Genomic DNA, 23,140 nt, shown 5'->3' with positions numbered 1-23,140 from the left:
CGGACTGGGGTGGCGTGGGCCGCGGCAGCCTTTAAATACCGGCCAGGGGCCCCGCGTGCCCACCGCATCCTTGGTCGCCCCGGGAGACAGCCAATTGGGGTTGAGGTCGTTCTCCCCGGGCGTGGAGGTGGGGTTCCAGCCGGAACAGGTGCCCAGTGAACATTCGCAGGGGGCTTGTGACGTAGTTTTTGCGGGAGGGAGGGCGGAGGCTGGGTTTGTGCAGCCCACGTTAGGAACCGCCTGAGGCGGTTTTTCCTTTGCCCCCTCCTACCATCTTGAGGTGCTGAGTTAGAGAAGATGCACCTTCAGCCGAACCCAGAGGCAGGGGTTGGGGAGAAACTTGTCTGTTGAAAAACAATATCCTATGCCTTTGGGGTGATGGAAGGGGTAAAGAGAAAGCCCCTGGAGTCGGAAACAGGGTGCCACGCCTTACTTTGTGGCCACTGCTCTAACTCCTGGAGCTCTGTTTCATCATGCATAAAACAAGATGGCAAACGTTTATTGCTTGTGCTTTCTGTGCAGGTGGGCTCGTGGCACACAAGTCCCACACCTGCTCTGTGAAGTAGGCATGGTTACCACATTTCCTAGGTTAGGAAGCTAAGACGTTAATTTACCCGAGCTTGTGAGGTCAGTGAATTTAAGGGCTAGTGTTTAAACGTGTTTGACCTCAGAGCCCAAATTCTTAGTGAGGTTACTGCAGTGCCCAAACACCTTAAACAGGACTGTGATGAAGAGTACAGGGAATCTGTATGGTCAAGCACTGCACTAATTGTAGTATATCATGTAAATGTGCTTTGATTAAACATTACCAGGATGTTTACCATGGGTTTGTTTGTAAGAATGCTACAGTGCCAATTGTTTTTCCTTTTGTCCTTTTGTTAACCAGGCACCATGGTACCTTGGGAGCCTCTGTAATATTACAGTTAAGAATATGGGCTTCAGTTTAAATAGACAAGAGCCTACCCTGAACGATTCCCTTCAGTCCTGTTAGACTCTTTGTGACCCTATGGACCATAGCCTGCCAGTCTCCTCTGTCCATGGAGTTCTCCAGGCAAGAATACTGGAGTAGGTTGCTATGCTGTCCTCCAGAGTATCTTCCCAGCCAAGGGATAGAACCTGTGTCTCCTGCGTCCTCTGTGTTGGCAGGTGGACTCTTTACCACTAGGGCCATCTGGAAAGTCTAGGTTTATCCAAATCTGTAGAAGGTGTAATGTCAAGAGGAGCCCTAATGACCTCTAATAAAAACTATGGACTTTTGTTGGTAATGATGTGTCACTGTAGGTTCATTATTAATAAATAAACCACTCTGGTGGAGGATGTTTATAATGGGGGGAGAGTATATGAGGAATCTCTGTACCTTCTTCTCATTTTGCTGTGAATCTAAAATTTCTCTAAAAAATAAGGGCTAAAAAAAAAAATAGTGGCTTCCCTGGAGGCTCAGTGAAGAATCTGCCTGCCAATGAGGAAGACTGGGGCTGGATCCCTGTGTTGGGAAGATCTCCTGGAGAAGAAAATGGCAACCCATTCCAGTATTCTTGCCTGGGAAATCACACGGACAGAGAAGCCTGGCGGGCTACAGTCCATGGGGTCACAAAGAGTCGGATATGACTTAGCAACTAAACAACAAAAATAAAAAATAGAGGTACTTCAACTTCAGCTCAGCAATTATTAACTTCTGGAAGCCTCCAGTTCCTTACCCATACCGTTGAGTATAGTTATAGTGCCTGTTGCATAGAGTTATGTTAAGGATTAAGTATCGATTAAAGCACATAACACAGGTACTCTGTGGGCACTTAGTAACTAGGAACTAGCATCATTATCATACTTACATGTTTTAGAACTTGTCAAGAAATTGATACAGTACATATAGAGATAACTAACCTTATGCCGGAAGCAAAAACAGACTAGATATCCCCATCCTCATGACCTTTTTCTTGTCCCACTTTTGAGAAATAGCAGGAAAGGGCCACCAGCTTTGACCCTATAGAAAACTATCGAGTATATTCTTTTATTATCTTCCTGTGCTCAGTGGAATTGTGCAAAATGGAACACTGCCCAGTGGGAACTGAGTCCATACAGGCTTCCATTAAATGACAGAGAAGCAAAATGTGGCGAAGCCTTGATGCTTGCAAAGGTCATTATACTTTCCTGGTTGAAAATTGAGAATAGTACAGGGGTTCTTGGATCAGCACTCCACCCTTTGACATGGGACTTATAGACTCCACAGACATCATTCAAGTTCATTTGCTCTGTGGTTTGCTGAGGAGACAAGTCTGCTTGAGTCCCAGGGCAGAATGCTGACATTTTAAGCCTCCAGTGTCCATTTTTGAACAGAGACTCACACACTGGGTGGTGACTCACCCCCTGATCTGCTGAACTTGGAACTGTGCCATTCCAGATTTATTTTTCTAAGAACATATATGATATATGATATTGAGTTTTAATTGAGCATGTTGATTAGTGATATTCCTATCCATTTCTTTCTTTAAAAAAAGATTACCTCAAGGATAATTAAGGGCATTTTTTTATTCAGTTGATGTGAACTTTATATAAGTAATACTGACTTTAATACACTTTTTTCATGGTGAGATATATATCTTTCAGACCTATCCTCCCTACTTAAAAACATTAATGCAGAATTGTCTTACTTTTTTTAAGAAAAACAGCAAATTACCTTTTATGATTTTTATTTTTTTCAGTAGATTTACATTATAATACTGACTGTTCATACTGGTAAATTACCCAAGAGAATTGGCACCAGAGATTGTTAAGCACTACCATCAGATATGCAATTAAGAAATTTTAAAGACTTTTAAAATTGACCCATATTCTTCAAATACTGCAAAAGGACATACTTTGATTCAACATTAAAATCCAACGCACCATATTTTTATACATTGTATCCATCTAGATTGCTACATTAAAAATTCCCACAAACTTAGTCATCCATACTTAAAACAACATGTACATACATTTGTTTTCTCAGCATTTCCAAATGTTGGGATCCAGGAACAACTTAGCTGTGTTTTCTGCTCAGGATCTCCCTGGGGCTATGATAGAAGCATTTGGCTGTGCTCTCATCCTGGAACTCAATTTGGGAAAATCTGCTCTCAAGATCATTCATGTTATTGGCAGAATTTATTTCCTTGTGGCTGTTTAACTGAGGGCCCTAAACTTTAGCTTTCGTGTTGGCTGAGGAAGTCCTCAAATTTGAAGGCTAACTGCAGGTTGGCGAGGACACCAGTGGTTAGGAGGCAGCCTGCAGATCCCGGTCATGGGCTTCCTCAACGTGGCCACTCACCCCCTCCTGCTAGCCAAGAGCCTCTCGTCCGTGCTTCCTAGCACGGTGAACACACAGAGACACATATCTGTGTGTGTCATAATCATGGGGCTTGACTTTTGTGACATCCCTGACCTTTGTCATTTCCTCTTGGCTAGAAGCAAGGCCCAGGTCCTACCAGCGCTCAAGAAGAGAGGTTGACACAAAGGCACGAATTCCAACAGGCAGGAAATCACTGGGGATCACCTTAGTCTGCCTGCACATGTTTCAAGTAAAGGCAGTCAAATAGGTCCTTTGTAGTAACTAGTTACAACTTGGGAGATTTTCATGATATTGCTGCATTTTGAAATTCTGATGAGTGCCATGTAACAGCATTAGTTTTGCTATGTTTTATGTTATTCAGAGCGTTATGTTAAGTTTAAAACACTGCAGTCTTGATTGTGCATTTGGGTGACTTGAAAAGAATGAATTCTAACACTGGATGGCAGTAGAAACTCAAGATTCAGGCAGTAAAAGTCCTTATACCAAAGAAACTGAAATTAGACACTTTATAAAAAATATTTTATCACATATATCAAGTTACTCCAGGTTGCCAATATTAATTATCCTTTTTTTTTTTCCTGGAGTGGTAGAATTGGGTATATTTATTAGATTAGCATTTTTTTTTTTTGACTGGAGTTTGAAAAGCTCAGCTCTGCTAGTTAAACTGGTAAATAAAATTCTTCAGAGAAAAGTGGTATATACCTGATATATTGGTCAGAGAAATGAAATACAAAGCATATTTCAGATTTATCTTTGTAATCAATGTGTTGCTATGAAAGTGAAAGTGAAGTCGCTCAGTCGTGTCCGACTCTTTGCGACCCCGTGGACTGTAGCCTACCAGGCTCCTCTGTCTATGAGATTCTCCAGGCAAGAGTACTGGAGTGGGTTGCCATTTCCTTTTCCAGGGGATCTTCCTGACCCAGGGATTGAACCCGGGTCTCCTGAATTCCAGGCAGACGCTTTAACCTCTGAGCCACCAGGGAAGTCCCAGTGTTGCTATGATATACATAAAATAATGTAAACATAACTCCTTTTATGCACTCTCAAAAATTTGCCTTTTTCCACCCTGAAGATATTCATGTAATTTAAAATGTAGTCGCCATCTAGTGGTTACAGAGACTAAATGCAAAGTATTAAGCCTTTCTGACTTTGAAAGTGAGAAAAAAGAGATTCAAAATTACTCATTGCTTTCTCTCAATTTGGAAAGTTGTGATGTTTGCAAGTAAATAAGGCACCTTGTGCATCAGGGAATACCACTTGATATTTTCCATTTACGATTCTCATTTAAGTAAATTATGAAGGGAAAGTTTGTAATAACTACAAAGACAGTGTTACAGATTTAAAGAGAAGTAGGGATATGAATTTTACATTTATAATAGTAGTCTGTGTAGGTATTATTTGCTATTGCCTTTTGAAAATATTACTAACCCTACAACAACTCAAGGTTTTCAGAGGATTAGCAAAATATATTGTAGTCCTATTATCTGAGAAATATGTGTATTCAGTGAGAATTACTTAGGAATTTCAATATGGAGATGTTTGCTTATAAATAGTTTTAAAGTACACTATAATATGGGGCAATAAAATGCAATGTCCTCCCCCTTGGAAAAGAACCTGTAATATTTAGAGAAAAAGAAATGTGTATAGCATATTCATAAAGAAAAACTTTTGCTATAAAAAAGATTGTGTTTAATCAGGGATCAATTTTAGATCAGAGCTTTCAATTAAGAATGTGAGGTGTTTAAGGTGGTCATTTAAATAGGATACATTTTAAAGGAATGCCATCATCAGTTCAGTTCACTTCAGTTGCTCAGTCGTGTCCGACTCTTTGCGACCCCATGAACCGCAGCACACCAGGCTTCCCTGTCCATCACCAACTTCTGGAGTCCACCCAAACCCATGTCCGTCGAGTCTGTGATGGCATCCAACCATCTCATCCTCTGTCATCCCCTTCTCCTCCTGCCCTCAATCTTTCCCAGCATCAGGGTCTTTTCCAATGAGTCAGCTCTTCACATCAGGTGGTGCGAAAATTGCATGTTTTCAGGGTTATAGTTCTTACTTTGTCCTTATAGAGTTGATGATGAATTACGTCTGTAAAGCAGCCTTGTGAGTAGGCAGTCATAATGCCCATGAGAATGTCAACTGACCCCATAGCTTTTGCATAATGATACTCTTTTTGTCCCAATATTTCCTTTTCTTTCTTTCTTCCTTCTTTCCAGTCTTTCTTTTTCTTTCTTTCCTTTTCATTCTTTCCTTTTCTTTTCATTCTTTCTTTCTCTCTCTATCTCTCTTCCCTCTTTCTTTCCTTTAACTACAACTTCCTACACCCCACTCATGGGTGTAGGATTTTGTAGTCATGGTGTGTTGAGAAGACTGTGAGAACAGAGGGGTTTTCTGTGTCATTTGTGGGGAGATCTGAGATCATCAGTAGCTTGTGTGTGCAGGGCATTATGAATTTATGGACCATTTCCTCCATTAAAAAGTGAACGTTATAGTTTATACCATGTTGCTATAAACACTAATATGTTCCAGGCTGGATTCTTTATTGCCTGTTTACTATTATTATTATAATCATGTGTTTTCTTTTTATTGAAAAGCACATGCTAAGTTCCTAAAATGAGTAAGTCAGCCCTGCCTGCTGGGAGTCTTTCTTTACCCTCCTGGTCCAAAGCATCTCAGTCCATCTTTCTCCTGAACTTCTGGAGGCTGGGTATCTGGAAGCCTACTCTAGACCCTAGAAGTGTTTACTCAAATGTGACTCAAAGGCCTTTGACCATTTGGAAGTCACTGTGGCATACAAAAAGATAACACTGAGCTTGACACCTATGTTAGTCTGTTTGGGCTACCATAATACCATAGACTGAGTGGCTTAAATAAAACAATTTTATTTCTCCTAGTTTTGGAGGATAGCATATCCAAGATCAAGGTGTCAGCTGATTTTATTCCTAGTGAGAGCTTACTTCCTGGATTGTAGATGGATGACTTTTCGTTATGTCATCACATGGCTTTTCTTTTCTTTTTTTTAATTAATTAATTTATTTTAATTGTAGGCTAATTACAATATTGTGGTTTCTGCCAAACATCGATATGGATCTGCCACGGGTGTACGTGTTCCCCATCCAGAACCCCCCTCCCACCTCCCTCCCCATCCCATCCCCCAGGTTCATCCCAGTGCACCAGCCGTGAGCACCCTGTCTCATGCATCGAACCTGGACCTGTGATCCACTCCACATATGATAATATACATGTTTCAACGCTACCCTCTCAAATCATCCCACCCTTGCCTTCTCCCACAGAGTCCAAAAAAACTGTTCTTTACATCTGTGTCTTTTTTGCTGTCTCATATATAGGGTCATTGTTACCCTCTTTCTAAATTCCATATTCATGCATTAGTATACTGTATTGGTATTTTTCTTTCTTACTTCACTCGTATAATAGGCTCCAGTTTCATCCACCTCATTAGAACTGATTTAAATGCATTCTTTTTAATGGCTGAGTAGTATTCTATTGTGTATACGTATCACAGCTTTCTCATTCATTCATCTGCTGATGAACATCTAGGTTGCTTCCATGTCCTGGCTATTGTAAACAGTGCTGCGATGAACATTGCGGTACACGTGTCTCTTTCAATTCTGGTTTCCTCGGTGTGTATGCCCAGCAGAGCAATTTCTGGGTCATATGGCAGTTCTATTTCCAGTTTTTAAAGGAATCTCCACACTGTTCTTCATAGTGGCTGTACTAGTTTGTATTCCCACCAACACTGTAAGAGGCTTCCTTTTTCTCCACACCCTCTCCAGCATTTATTGTTTGTAGACATTTTGATAGCAGCCATTCTGACTGGCATGAGATGGTACCTCATTGTGGTTTTGATTTGCATTTTTCTGATAATGAGCGATGTTGAGCATCTTTTCATGTGTTTGTTAGCCATCTGTATGTCTTCTTTGGAGAAATGTCTGTTTAGTTCTTGGCCCATTTTTTGATTGGGTTTATTTTTCTGGAGTTGAGCTGCAGGAGCTGCTTGTATAGTTTTGAGATTAATTCTTTGTCAGTTGCTTCGTTTGCTATTGTTTCTCCCATTCTGAAGGCTGTCTTTTCACCTTGCCTATGGTTTCATTCGTTGTGCAAAATCTTTTAATTGGGTCCCACATGTTTATTCTTGCTTTTATTTCCATTACTCTGGGAGGTGGGTCATAGAGGATCCTGCTGTGATTTATGTCAAAGAGTGTTTTGCTTATGTGTCCCTCTAGGAGTTTTATAGTTTCTGGTCTTACATTTAGATCTTTAATCCATTTTGAGTTTATTTTTGTGTATGGTGTTAGAAAGTGTTCTAGTTTCATTCTTTTACAAGTGGTTGACCAGTTTTCCCAGCACCACTGGTTAAAGAGACTGTCTTTTCTCCATTGTATATTCTTGCCTCCTTTGTCAAAGATAAAGTGTCCATAGGTGTGTGGATTTATCTCTGGGCCTTCTATTTTGTTCCATTGATTTATATTTCTGTCTTTGTGCCCATACTGTCTTGATGACTGTAGCTTTGTAGTATAGTCTGAAGTCAAGCAGGTTGATTCCTCCAGTTCCATTCTTCTTTCTCAAGACTTCTTTGGCTATTCGAGGTTTTTTGTATTTCCATACAAATAGTGAAATTACTTGTATTAGTTCTCTGAAAAATACCGTTGGTAGCTTGATAGGGATTACATTGAATCTATAGATTGCTTTGGGTAGTATACTCATTTTCACTATATTGATTCTTCCGACCCATGAACACTGTATATTTCTCTATCTATGTGTGTCATCTTTGATTTCTTTATGGCTTTTCTTTAGTATAGGTACACACACACACACACACACACACAGAGTAGTCTCCTTTTTTTCCTTTTCTCATAAGGCCACTAATCCCATCATGAGGCCCCTACGTCATGACTCATCTAACCTTTATTAAACTCCCAAAGGCCCCATTTCCAAACACCATCACAATGAGGAGGGGGTTATTTAGAACTTCAATACACAAATTTTGGGGGTAAACATTCAGCTCATAACAATTTCTCTGTCCAGTCCATACACCATTTTCTTGTATTACAATACAGGGAAAAGACACATCCATGGTATATGAGACAGGACAGTGAGGTGAAGTGTAGAATAGGCGTTTGGGATCAGCCCTTAACCAGGGGCAAGTTGTTTAAGCTCTCTGATCTGTGACTGGAATAGTCATTACTATCTTCAACTCCTAGGATGTTGTGAATTAATACATGCAGAAAACCTTAGTAGATGCCTAGTACATCTTTTGTGTTCAAGAATTGGTTCCTGTTGTAACAATATACATCCTTGTAGTAAGCTGATATCTGTTTTTCAAAATCAGTAGAGCTGTGTGTGCTAATATGGTAGATGTGGTAAGAGTGATCAAGGAGTAGTTTTAAGTGAAACAAGCAAAATAGTGATTATCTATTGTGTTTAAAAATCCATGTTTACATGTACCGACACATACATAATAGTGATATATTTATATATAGAGATATATTTATATATAAGTCATATATCCATATGTATTTTTGTAAAAGAGGAGCAGTTATTTTATGTGCAAGTTTTTGCTTCTTATGGAAAACTTGATAAAATAATGAAAGAAACCATTGACTATTTCCAAGGAGTGGAACTTAGGGTTTGCTGCAGGAAACAAACTCACCTTTCAGTGTATACTCTTTTGTTATCTTTCAGTTTTTTGTACTATTATCACACATTTCAGAAAGTTCAACTTTCTCTCTAGAAGGTACTCCTTAACTTCTTCCCTACTGTCATTTTCATATTATTGTTTATATTTTCCATTTTCTACATTTTATTTTTTCCACAGGCACAGAAATATTACCAATTAACTAATAATTTAGGAAAGGTCTAAAAATGAGTTGGCAGGGCTTTAAGATGATAAAATATTATTGTTAAAATACTGAAGCTATATGTATGTTGTGATTATAATGAATATTTTCCACAAGGCCCTTATCATTTTCAAATATTTTTATTCTTTTCTTCATTTTCTTTAATGAATTTGAAAATAAAAACATGCTTTAGTTAAAAAAAGGAAAAGTTTAATTAAAACATTAAAATCTTGGCAATATACCTACACTATTAATTTTTAATTTTTAGTATATGATTAATTTAAAGTTATATAGGATATGAATTCCTAAAACTTGAAAATTACATGTGATTTATAAGAATATCTATGAAATATTTTCTCTTAGTCTTCTATTTCTGTACATTTTTTGGTTTATTTCTGATTAATCTGGTGTTTTCTTAGGCTACCACATTGCTATCATATATTAAAAATTTTAGCTGTATTTTATGTACTTATATCATCTTCCAGAACATATTTTGAAAGTATCATGCCGAGTTTTCTTTTTGAAGAGAGCAGGAAGAATCATTTTGTTATAGGAGGCATCATAATGCTAACCATTATCTGAAATCAGACGAGACTCCCAATAGGCAAACGAGGTAGGCACATATAGGCTTGGGGAGTTTTGCTGAGATTGATAGGGTTTCCATCCAGTCGAATATCCTCTAGTGCCTTACGAATATAAGTCAAATTTTTAACATTGCAGAAGGTATCTTCATGCATCTCCATAATGTTGTTATTCTAAAAAAGATTAAGATAAGTTATTAGATGAGTTATCACATATTCCTAGTATTGATGAATAATATAGTCAATTTTGCTTCACCCCTGCTTTTACGCCTTCATTCCTTCTCTCATCCAGAAATGCACATTATGCAACTGTTATATACATCAACACTTTCTAAAGCAGTGAGGATAAGCCAATAAACATAATAGACATATGCTTGCCTTTATGAAGCTTATACTTCAGTAATGGGAATATAAGATAATTAGATGAAAAAACAAATTATTTCCAAAAATAATCTAACCTAAGAAGAAAGGAAAATGTCTGTGAAAAATTATCTTAAGAGACAGCAGTGGAGCTGAGAATGGAATGACAAGGAGGCATGGGCATGGGAGAGAGCTGAGGTAAGAATATCCCAGACAGAACACCAAGTTCAAATTCTGAAAAATATGCATGGCAAGTTCAAGAATGAGAAAAAAAAATGTCAAAATGGCTATTGGGTTGAAAGTTTTGTACATGACTGTTAGGGCTAGTTGGTATATAGTGTTGCCCAAGTCTTCTGTTTCTTAGTTGATCTTATGGCTAGTTGCTCTATCCATTATTAAAAGTGGAATATTGAGGACTCTAACTATTATTGTTGAATTGTCTTTTTCTCCCTTCAATTCTAATAGTGAAGTCCTTATAAATTTTGAGGCTTTGTTGTTAGGTACATATGTATTTATAAGCCTTATGTCTTTCTGATAGATTGACTCTCTATTTTACAAAGTGTCCATGAGGGATAATACAGATTTAGTGCCTATGCACTATTCTATTTTCTTTGATAGGTAATACATACACAGTTAATAATTATCATGCCTTATCTTTAAGTCATTATCATGTATCAGTGAATGCAGCACCCAGTTTATAAACTAAAACTGAGATGCAGAGAGGTTTAGATACTTGTTCAATCAGTAAATAGTGTCAAGTAGAATTTCAGCCCAGGGAATCTGCTTTTGCCAGATCTGTCATTCTCATAGTATGTTGGAAAATATTTTTCAAATGAATCACAAAAAGAGATTTTTATATGAGCATTAAAAATAAATATAAAATGAAGACAATGTAAATTAAAAACAGCCTTATACTGGATATTGGTAAGGTGATTGTGAAAGAGAAATATTTTTAAATGTTCACTTGATACTTTCTTAATCCTTAGAATAGGAAATGTAAAGCCAATCACTTCAAAAAAAATCTTAGATTGTATATGCAATCACATTATGTTTAAATATAACATCAGAGACCTGGTTACTCTGTGGAGTCAATATCATCAGACATAGTAATGAAATTTAATTCAGAATTGGAAAAAAAATTTCCAGTTCCTTTTATGGTTTCCTTGAAAATCCTCTTTCCAATCCTAAACCAGGCAAGAAATTCTCATTGACATAGACATTCACCCCCAGAAAAAGAGAAGACCAATAGAGAGCCATCCAGAAACCAGATAAGGACTAGAAAGGATATCACATTAAGGAAGTTAAATAGTCAGAAAAACTCTCAAGAGATAGGTATCCAAGAGCCATAGACAGATACACACACAAAGACACCAAAAAGAAGTATGGAAAGATGTAAACAGGAATGGAAGAAAGGACACAGAGGTAAATAATTACAGAATCCACAGAGCAAAAAAAAAAAAAAAGAATCAGACTTGCTGTCACAGAGCAGAATCACTTCTTGTGATGGTTTATACTTTTCCTCCTAAAAGACTAATATTGCACTATGATATTGTGTCTTTGAGCACATAATGCTTGTGTTCTCTACAGATTTATTCCACAGAACAGATGAAATTATTACAGAAAGTTGATTACAACTGTATACCAAAAGTTACGTCTGAAATAAGAAATAACTTATCTTTCTTTGTTTCAACAGCCAAAAGTGTTTTTTTATTGATCATATTGTAATATACTTCAATGGAATATATTTGGTTGGCCAAAGTTTGTTCGGGTTTTTCTATAACATCTTATAGGAAAAAAAAAAATGAACAAACTTACTGGCCAACACAGTATTTAGAAAATATCAGATCGTAACATTTTGAAAATGTGTTTTCACTCATTACTTCAAAGATAAAATGTAGCTTAAAGGAATTTAAAATAACGCAAGCTTTCAAATATGTTGGTTTAGAAAAAACTGCATTTTCTTAATCCAGAGAGATGAAAGTCCATCATCTCTCAGCAGATAGGAATGTCCTAGGATTGAATTTAACTCAGTTCATGGAACCTAAAATCAAGAGCTAAAACTGACATTTTTTTCCTCTGAAAGCTGGAAATCAAATTAAATTTTTCTTTCTCTCTTACTCTCTTTCATTTCTAGTCTTCACACATTTCTTCAGCAGATGAAGCTCTTATTTTCTAAAAAAAGAAGATTTGTGTGCCAAAAAGATGCATTATGACTTGGCAAAAAATGAAAATAAAGACTAAAGTTATCAGAAATAAATCAGTATAGATAGAGTCATGAATATGCAAACACCTTGTACTCAGAGTGAGAGAGAGAATAAATGAGAGAAGAAAAAAAAAAACCTATCACAGTGTATTAACATGCCATTATACACAGCTTTTGTATCGTGGCTTCCTCCCGTCTGCATCTGTTTTCCATGGATGTGTTGGACATAACTTAGTAGTAGAAGCCTACCTGGAGGTGAAGGGCTCGCAGATTTTCTGGGAGTGGTAGAGGGATGTGGTCCAAGTTGTTATCCGTGAGGTAGAGATGATGGAGATCATACATATCCTGTAAACATTCCAAATGTAGGGCCTTAATAGAAATTAGTGGGCCACAGTCACACGGTTCATCCCCTGCCCATGAAACTATTTGTAAAATAACACATGCCTGTTCAGGTCTCCTTTTCTAAGTGAGTGAGTGAGTGAAGTTGCTCAGTTGTGTCCGACTCTTTGTGACCCCGTTGACTGTAGCCTACCAGGCTCCTCCGTCCATGGGATTTCCCAGGCAAGAGTACTGGTATGGGGTGCCATGTTTTCTAAAGTTGAGGCAAATTAGTTTCCTGTGTTCCTGGACTATTCAATTGAGTTCTGCAAGAATTGATAGCAAGCAAATATCTCTCGATGTAAATGAAACATCTTTCTTAGTCTCTGGAAGAACCTACTTTGTCCGCTCTAACTTTCTCAGTTTAAGCAAGGCATTGATTTCCCACACAGAGATTCTGCAGTAAAATTTTGAGGATTATGGTGAGAAATAACAAGAATTTCCTTCACGTTACAGGAATGGGGAAATGAGAAATTCTCCCTGAGAAAATCCTACCGCCTCCCATGCAAGTAGCAAGAGGGCAGCCTAACAAGACAGAATATACCTTTAGATACAACCAGGTCTACTCCAACCAAATGTCACAGGACAAAGGGTGACTCACTGTTACCCATGCCAATAGACCCTGAGTGAGGGGACTAGATTTGATCTTTGCCAGGCTCTGGTGAGGTGTCCTAACTCCCTTGCCCGCCACAGTGGTGTCACAGGAGCACAGGTGGAGATACAGGCTTTCTACCATTGCCCAGGGCTAGCGAATCCACACAACCCCTTGTAGCCTCCATGGAAGTTGTGAGATGTCCCTTCAAACAATAGCTTAAATTTATTTGTTCAACAGATATTTAGAGAAGCAGCTCGAAGGGAGTTAAGACTGGATAAGAAAGCCAAACTGGTTACTGTTCTCAGACTCTCTGCAGTTATGCCAAGCAAAGCCATTCTAACCCCAAACTTGTTTCCTTCACTTAGAAAATAAAATTCATAAGATTAACTGAATCCATCCCCCTTATAGATAATTTAGAAGGCTTCTACCCTCAAACCACCCTCCACACTCTGTGCAAATAACTGTCCTTCCAACCACACAAAGTACTCTCCTTGAGTGGAGCCTTGGTAAATATGCATCATTTGGCTCATAGCATTCTTAGGTGCAACTTAACAGACTGGTGCTCCACCCACTTCTTATTCCAGCTCTGCTTTCTCTTCTTAGTTCTTGAGCAGCCTCAGAATGTACCAGGACACAGTGTTTCCCAAAGGCATGACACATAGTGTTCTAAAGTTTATTTTAGGCATTAAAAGTCTCATCAAATTGAATCCCTTTGTGGAAATAAAAAGACTAGACACTGATTGCAAAGGGAACAGGAAGATTAAAGTATTTCGTATTCAAACTTAAAACTCACTTTAAATGCTTCTTGCTTTATTCCTTTCCTTCCAAGTCTATTGTTGCTGATATCAATAAATCTCAAAGTGGTTGGCAATTCTGGGAGCTGCCTAATTTTGTTGTCACGCAGAACAAGCTCTCGGAGTTGAGGCAGCTTTCTGAATGCATCTTCATCAATCTCAGATATTAAGTTTGATGTCAGATCAATCCTTCTTAGATCATCTGGAAAAAAAAAAAACACGAGAGTAGTTGAATATGTTTCACTCACATAAAAATATAAATTTCCCACATATAAACAAATATAAACATGAATTAGAGATAGTTAATGAAACAATTATTTCTAACAACTTTATAAAAATTTAATAGACTACTGCTGCTGCTCAGTCATGTCTGACTCTCTGCGACCCTATGGACTATAGCCCTCTAGGCTCCTCTGTTCATGGGGTTCTCCAGGCAGGAATACTGAAGTGGGTTGCCATTCCCTCCTGCAGGGGATCTTCCTGACCCAGGGACTGAACCCCTGAACCTTATGTCTCCTGCATTGGCAGGCGGATTCCTTACCACTGAACCACCTGGATTTCCTCCAAATACTATTCATATTTATGCACTCCAAAGAAAGTGTAGCCTTAGCAAAGAAATTGACCCATTATATTTCATTATATTTAAAATAATTGATCTTTTTCCTATATTCCTCATAAATTTTGTCTGGATCTTACTATTTAAAATATTTTTTATTTTTTCTCCGTGCTGGCAGATTATTATATTTTCTAACAGTAATAGATACATTAGCATTAAAATACACAGGCATTAAAAAGAAATTTTTAAATGATTAAAACACTTAATGAAGACAAATACCAACTTTTTTCAAAGTTGGCAACAACTTTGGCCAGAATTTAGATTTGCATTCATCAATTATAAAGCAATTGTGCTTTTTTTTTTTAATTGTGCTTCAATGGAAGTCTATTCGAACAACCCAGATCCTACTAAATATATGGTCATGACTTTCTGCTCTTATTGTGATAACATGATAAAGAGTTTTAGCCTATAAAATAGAATTATTTGTGATTTTTGTTTACTTGAAAATAGTGAGAATATCAACAACTATATAGTTTCATGTGCATAAGTCATGTCACTTCAATTGTGTCTGACGCTTTGAGGCCTCATGGACTGGGGATTGTCATTGGGATTCTCCAGGCAAGAATACTGGAGTGGGTTGCCATGGCTTCCTCCAGGGGACCTTCCCTACTTAGGGATCAAACCCGCATTTCTTATGTCTCCTGCATTCGCAGGCAGGTTCTTTACCACTAATGCCACTTGGGAAATCCATATAGTTTCATAACGACCTTTAATGATTCATCATTCTTTCTTATTGTAATTAAAACAAACCTTCAAGCATACAAATAAGTAAAAATTGATTTACAAGACATTTTAATATTCAAGTTTCATTTTTGGTACCAACATTTTATAATGCAAACATTTAGGAAATAAAAGGGAAGGATATTAGTGCCAGCATCCATACTTAGGCTTGCAAAATCATTTTTGTTGATCTTTTTAATTCTGTTAAAACGGGAATAGAAATAAGCTGTGTTCTTGGGCAGCGGAGGAATAGCATCAAGTTCATGGTCATCACAGTATACGGTGGTACTTATACAAGTACACAGAAGGCAGGTTGGAAAGTCTAAAAGAGAGGCAAATAATATATGTAAGCAACAAGCAATTTCTAACAAATAACGGGATTACAAATGTTTATTAAGCAAGATTACAGTCTCATATAGACTATGCTGGCATATTTAATATCTTCTTATGTAGTTTTCTATAAATAAAATACTAAAGTTAAATATAACAACCCAGGCTGCCCTAATAATTAATATAGTCTTTGTAATGTTTTAAAATTTTATTTTAAATTATCTACTGAATATTGCATGATTGTTGCTTTTATATTTATTGAAAATTCTATTTTCAGAAGTAAATATTAAGATTGCAGTTTTTATAAATTTAAAACATCACATATAATATTTTTATCTTTCATTCAGTATTTATACACCCCACTGAAATAAAATCAAGGGAAAGGGTAGGGCAATTATCATTAATATTAATTCACTCAATATGCATTTATTGAATCTATTCTGTGTAAATTGCGCTGTGGTAGCTGTTGGAACAGTGGTAACCACAAAGACACAGTTCTGTTTCATGATCTGCTGTGTAAGACGGATGTTAATCACATAAAATGATGATTGCGGTCAATGTCATGGGATATCATAGAAGCATAAAATAGGAGAATTTGATCCAGTCTGAGAGTCGTGGTTCTTTGAGGAGGTGATGACTGAGTTGAGATCTGCAGGAAGAGCAGGACCTGACTGTTCAGGTGAGCCGAAAGAGTCTGCAGGCCGAGAACGCAGAGCGCACCAGGTCCCTTCACTCTGAGGGGACTGAAAGACGGTCCCTGTAGCGACAGCACAGAAGCTTTGGAATGTGTAGGACACAAAACACACAGGCCTACGGGCTGTGTTACAGGCTTGGTCTCTTGTCCTAAGGATGGGCAGGAGTATCACATGATCAGATTTGCGTGTTAAGATATACCCTGCTTGAAGGTGAACTGGAAGACTGATTGATGGGGTAGGGGGCGGAGTGGGATGGGCATAGGGGTAATGAGTTATCAAGATAAAAGATGGTGCTTGCTTGGCTATGACAATGTGATAGAAAAGGCAACAGACCCCCCCCCACTAAAAAATTCAAGTTATATTATATCTCCATTTATTAATCTATTCTCTCTCTCTCTTTCACACACATACACAGAGCTCCCTCCTTCACTCTCTACTTATTGGTCTTATTGATCTTATAGAGGACAGAGGGCTTCTAAGGGAGATAGAGAAGCAATGGTCAGAAGAAAAGAAGGATAATAGATGATCAGTATTATGGAGGCCAAGTGGAGAGAGAGTTTGAAGGAACAGGGAATAGAAAATAATCTAAATCAGCTGAGATGTTAGTTAAGGACTGTAAAATCTCTCTTGAAGTAGTTATTGTGGAGGTTAAAGGAGACTTCAGTAAGAGCTGTGGAGTGATAAGGCTGGAAGCCAGATCACAGTCCCTGAAGGAGGATGTAGGAGGTGAGGAAACAGTTATACAACGTGCAGACAATGTTTCTGAGATGTTTGACTGTAAAGAAAAAGGAAAGAGAGATAGTGATAACTATAAGACCTATTTGTAGTGTGTATGATGAGGAAATGGACTAAAGTGGGAGAGATTTGAAAAAAAAATCCAAGGGGAGAGAGATTGAAGATGAAAAGGATCCTGAGAGGGCAGCAGGAAATGGAACTAAGAACACGATGGGAAGCATTTATATCCACGTGAGGGAGCACAGACAGTTCTTCTGTTGTAACAGGAGGAAGGGGAAGAGGCGAGGATGTCTGTAAGTCAATTCAGTTGCTCAGTCATGTCCGACTCTTTGCAACTCCATGGATTGCAGCACTCCAAGCTTCCCTGTCCATTACCAATTCCTGGAGCATGCTCAAACTCTTATCCATCAAGTTGGTGATGCCATCCAACCATCTCATCCTCTGTTGTCCCCTTCTCCTGCCTTCAATCTTTCCCAGGATCAGGCTCTTTTCCAATGGGTCAGTTCTTCCCATGAGGTGGCCAAAGTATTGGAACTTCAACTTCAGCATCAGTCCTTCCAGTGAATATTCAGGACTGATTTCCTTTAGGATGAACTGGTTTGATCTCCTTGCAGTCCAGGGGACTCTCAACAGTCTTCTCCAGCACCACAGTTCAAAAGCATCAATTCTTCAGTGCTCAGCTTTCTTTATGGTCCAGCTCTCACATTCTTACATGACTACTGGAAAAACCATAGCTTTGACTATACAGACCTTTGTCAGCTAAGTAATGTCTCCTTTTTAATATGCTATCTAGGTTTGTCATAACTTTCCTTCCAAGAAGCAAAAGTCTTTCAACTTCATGGCTGCAGTCACCATCTGCAGTGATTTTGGAGTCCAAGAAAATAAAGTCGGTCACTGTTTCCATTGTTTCCCCATCTATTTGCCATGAATTGATGGGACCAGGCCATGATCTTAGTTATTTGAATGCTGAGTGTCAAGCCAGCTTTTTCACACACCTCTTTCACTTTCATCAAGAGGCTTTTTAGTTCTTCTTCACTTTCTGCCATAAGGGTGGTGTCATCTGCATATCTGATGTTATTGATATTTCTCCAAGTAATCTTGATTCCAGCTTGTGCTTCATCCAGCCCAGCATTTCTCATGATGTACTCTACATTTAAGTTAAATAAACAGGGTGACACTATACAGCCTTGACGTACTTCTTCCCTACTTGGAACCAGTCTATTGTTCCATATCCAGTTCTAACTGTTGCTTCTTGACCTGCATGCAGATTTCTAAGGAGGCAGGTAAGGTGGTCTGGTATTCCCATCTCTTTAGGAATTTTCCACAGTTTGTGGTGTCCACACAGTCAAAGCCTTTGGCATAGTCAATAAAGCAGAAGTAGATATTTTTCTGGAACTCTCTTGTTTTTTCAATGATCCAATGGATGTTGGCAATTTGATCTCTGGTTCCTCTGCCTTTTCTAAATCCGGCTTGAACATCTGGAAGTTCTCAGTTCACCTACTGTTGAAGCCTGGCTTGGAGAATTTTGAGCATTACTTTGCTCATGTGTGAGATGAGTGCAATTGTGTGGTAGTTGGAGCACTCTTTGGCATTGCCTATCTTTGGGAGTGGAATGAAAACTGACCTTTTCCAGTCCTGTGGCCACTGCTGAGTTTTCCAAATTTGCTGGATGTAGATGGAAATGTAGGTAAAACATGTATGGCGTGGATATGCTGCTGCTGCTGCTAAGTCACTTCAGTCGTGTCTGACTTTGTGCGACCCCAGAGATGGCAGCCCACCAGGCTCCCCTGTCCCTGGGATTCTCCAAGCAAGAACACTGGAGTGGGTTGCCATTTCCTTCTCCAGTGCATGAAAGTGAAAAGTGAAAGTAAAGTCGCTCAGTCATGTCCGACTCTAGCAACCCCATGGACTGCAGCCTACCAGGCTCCTCCGTCCATGGGATTTTCCAGGCAACAGTTCTGGAGTGGGGTGCCATTGCCTTCTCCAATAGTATGGATATAGATGTAGGTAAATTATGTGTCTGAAAATAGAAAGACCAAGGAGCCGTTAACCTGAAGACTGTATTTTCTTTGTGTAGGAGGAAGCCAAGCTCTCTGACAAGTTTGAGGAGTTTAGGGAGAAGGAGAGAATGGTTATGAGACATGAGATGGATGGAGAAAGTAAAATAGCCATGAGAGATAGAAGTGATGAAAGACTTTCTTTGAATTGCTTGGTGATCCTCATTTGGCTGAGAGTTTGTTGATTTTAGCATTGGAAGCCTTGTGTCTTGGGATCCCTCACTCCTAGGCAAGTCAGGACCTTTGGTTGCCCTTGTTGAAGGATCCACAATGGTTTGAGATCAAGAATTAGTAATGCACCTACTAAGGTCTTATTGTTGTTGTTGTTTAGTTGTTAAGTGGTGTCCGACTCTTTGCAACTCCATGGACTGTAGCCCACTAGGCTCCAATGTCCATGGAACTTTCTAGGCAAGTATACTGGAGTGGGCTGCCATTTCCTTCTTCCTGACCCAGGGATTGAACCCAAGTCTCCTGCGTTGCAGGCAGATTTTAGTGATTTTAATTATAAAGTTAGGATTCCCAAGAAAACAAGGTCATTAAATAGAAAAAAATCACTTATAACAACTTCAGGAATGAAAGCTATTTTAGGAATGGAAGTTTGGGGAAAAAATTTAAGGGAGAGCTATAAAATATTTAATACTTGCTGCTGCTGCTAAGTCACTTCAGTCGTATCTAACTCTTCACGACCCCATGGACTGTAGCCCACCAGGCTCCTCTGTCCATGGGATTTTCCAGGCAAGAGTACTGCCTGGGCTGCCATTTCCTTCTCCTTAATACTTGCTAATTTCTCCAATTATTATAAATAAATATTTGCTACTCATCACAATGTTTCAAGAAGAAAAGCATTTCATTCTTCTATATATATGACCATGCTAATTTAGCGGTAATTGCTTAGAGTAATTATATATAGTCACAACAGTTGTTTTTAATTCTAGTTTTTTTTCCACTTATAACTCAAGCCTACTCAATGTAGCTTCTAAGTATTCGTTCTAGAAATTGATAGTTATAATAACAAATAATGTTTCAGTTTTTAATGTTTTAAATATTTCCAAACTATTTGACTTAAATAAATTTATGATTTACATTTAAGTTTTAAAGTTTAGAATTTACTTTTGTGCAAAGTAAAATATGAATTAACTTTTTAATTTCGTTACTTAGACTCCTTTAAGAAACAAATATTTTAAGTCATAATTTTTCTTACATTGTTTCAAAATTTACATTATTGAGCCATACATTTTACTAGAGCTTTTCAAAAGATTGGGCATTCTACTCCTCTTAATCTTGGCACATCAGATAATTCCAAATCAGTCAACTTGTGAAAGCTCTGAAATTACTTAAAAGTAAGTAATGTTCTAGAGATATTTAATTTCCCTGTTTTGAGGACTTTCTGCCGGGTGTGCACATTTCCTTCTCATTGTATGTGTCTCTCCCTGGTTCTGTTTTTAGCATGTTCTACCACCCCACAGAAAGTTGACTGTGTGGGAAGAATACAATGTATTCATTAAAGACAGGATTTAGTGGTTTCTGTCTTCATTCCAGCACCATTACGTACCACCTCCATGATCTTGGACCACTTTTGTGGTATTTTGAATTTTAGTTTGCCTATTCATAAAGTGAAAATAGTAATAACTAGCACGTACTTAGTACTACTGTGTCTCTTCAAAGACACAATATAAAACACTTCAGTGACTGGTGTATTGGCAGCATTTCACAAAAGACAACTTTTCATATGACTTCTTAGTGAATAGTGAGACACTCATAGAATCAGAGAGTACATTGGTGATTACCAGGGACTGGGGGGAGGGGGGACTAGTTTCAGGTGTGTAAAATGAATTATGTCCTGGACATCTTACAACATGGTGCCTACAGTTTATGTATCATACACTGAACAATTTGTTGACAGTAAGTAAAAAAAATTCTATCAATAATAATGAGAATCGCTACCATTGATGATGTTAACTGTGGGCCAGGCACTAAATTTATTCAGTTAATCCTTGCAACAACTCTATGAGGTGACATCTGTTACTGATTACCCCATTTTCTAGATGAGGAAACAAAGGCAAAAAAATATTGAATGCTTTGCTCAAGACTGAATATCCAGCAAATCTGAAAGTGGGGATCTGAATGCTCTTTCCTCTCTTTTGTTCTCTCATTGTGTTATGTACTGACTTTTTCTTATATTACCTATAACATCTATTGTCTCTAAGTTGCTTTACATGCCTGTCTCTGTACTAAACAGAAATATCTGTGAAAATAGTAGTCATTTAAAACTGTTTTGTATATCCAGAACTTACAGTACAGAGACATTCAATGTAAGTAAACCTTCACAATGAAAACTATTCATTTTTTTCTGCACCCCCTTCATCAGAGCACACATGTGTGTAAAAGTATTCTAGTGTGAGTCCACTTGAATACCTCCCAAGGTTGACACTGACAAATTCTAACACGAAATATAGACAAACCGTAGACTCACAGTTAGCACCAGGAATTCCTTTTACCACCCAAAAGGCCCTGGTTTACACAACTTTCAGGTCCTACAAAGTGGAGTCCAATATTATGGAACCCTGTGTTCTCTTGTCCTTTCTCTGCCCCTGGGACTGAGTGGAAAGGCAGCTTGGTTTCCACTAAGAACACACTCAGGAATCAGAACAACTTTGCTTAACACTCAATGTGTGAAACTCATGTTCAGTGATCTCTGGAGAGTTCCAACCCTTTCTGAGCTAGTTTCCTAGGTAATAATGTAAAAAAATGAATACCAATACCTTCACAGGGAGGTTGTAGTAGTCACATGAGATAATGTGACCTGCTGAGCATTATGGCCCCCAGAAAGTGTGTGCTCAATCAATGGAAAACATTATTACTATCACCACCATCATCCTCACCATCATCACTTATCTCCTTGAAATGCTGGGACTTGGTCTCTCGGCCATGGATTCGGATCTTGCTAATAGTGTATCCTTTAGTCTAGAAATGCATTCATTCCACCACAAAGCTTTTTGAGTAATGATGCCAGACAAATATTTTCACCCCAGATCTTTGGTTATTTGATCGTTTCCATCATGCCAAAGCTGAATTATTAAAACTGCTTTATATTTTAACACAAAATACATGTGTATCTCCTGCTTCAAACCTAGCCTCTAGCAAAGCTCTCTCCTTGGGTCATGTGGGTCCCTGCAGAGTTGGAACTTGGCAGTTTTGAGAAAGAGACACGTGAACAATTACAATCCAGCCCTGATGGACCTGACCTTCATTGGTCTGTGGACCCAGAACCCCGGTGAATTCAGGCTCTTGTGGGGAAGAACCATCGATCAGCCTGGGGGTAGACTCCTCTTCCTCTTCCTCTTCAGCCTCTTCTGGCTGTGGGGGTGGGGTGAGGAGCTCTCTGTTTCCGGAAGGCATCACTGTCGCTATTTCAATCTAAAAAAGAAGCAGAATTTCATCAGGCAGCCTTCTCAATCACCCTTTGTGGCCGTGACACAAATTAAAAAATGTATCCATCTTTGCCACAAGAGGTCGCTGGTGTCCTGAAGTTGAACGCTGTGTGACGCCTGCTTGCCTGGGAAGGCACATGCGGTTCCCATTTTCTTTTTAATTATTTTTGTTTCTCAAATCTTAGTAATAGTTTCCAGTGCCTTTTTAATTATGGTCTTATTGCTCTTTAAAACACCCGCGTATGTTTATTTCATAGGTTTAAAAATAACCTTGTTTATTGTTTTCTAAATACATAGTGTTGCAAGAATGCCTTATTGTGAAAGATTCTGAGAGTAAAATCCAAAATTCCCCTTCCTCCTGCAGCCCCAATTCTACTCCCAATAAGAAACTGATGTGTATTTTCGAGTCCTTTTAATCTTTGATTTTCTAGATTAAAATATTCTGTTCCTTTACAGTGGCTT

At 38.3% G+C, this 23,140-nt stretch overlaps 1 protein-coding gene across 1 annotated transcript in view; it reads right to left on the bottom strand.

Moving 5' to 3' along the window:
* Positions 1 to 9,308: 9,308 nt before the first annotated feature.
* Positions 9,309 to 23,140, bottom strand: part of EPYC (epiphycan) — a 42,704-nt gene continuing 28,872 nt past the window's right edge. Inside the window, exons 3-7 of the mRNA XM_027543652.1 lie at positions 22,493 to 22,664; positions 15,594 to 15,752; positions 14,094 to 14,296; positions 12,577 to 12,672; positions 9,309 to 9,938 (exon numbers count right to left, since the gene is read on the bottom strand). Of these exons, the coding sequence (XP_027399453.1) occupies positions 9,768 to 9,938; positions 12,577 to 12,672; positions 14,094 to 14,296; positions 15,594 to 15,752; positions 22,493 to 22,664 (801 nt within the window). The 3' untranslated portion in view covers positions 9,309 to 9,767. The remainder of the gene's footprint in view (positions 9,939 to 12,576; positions 12,673 to 14,093; positions 14,297 to 15,593; positions 15,753 to 22,492; positions 22,665 to 23,140) is intronic.

Source organism: Bos indicus x Bos taurus, chromosome 5 (assembly GCF_003369695.1).
Source record: "Bos indicus x Bos taurus breed Angus x Brahman F1 hybrid chromosome 5, Bos_hybrid_MaternalHap_v2.0, whole genome shotgun sequence".
Classification (NCBI taxonomy): domain Eukaryota; kingdom Metazoa; phylum Chordata; class Mammalia; order Artiodactyla; family Bovidae; genus Bos; species Bos indicus x Bos taurus.
This window is presented reverse-complemented; position numbering and strand designations above follow the sequence as displayed.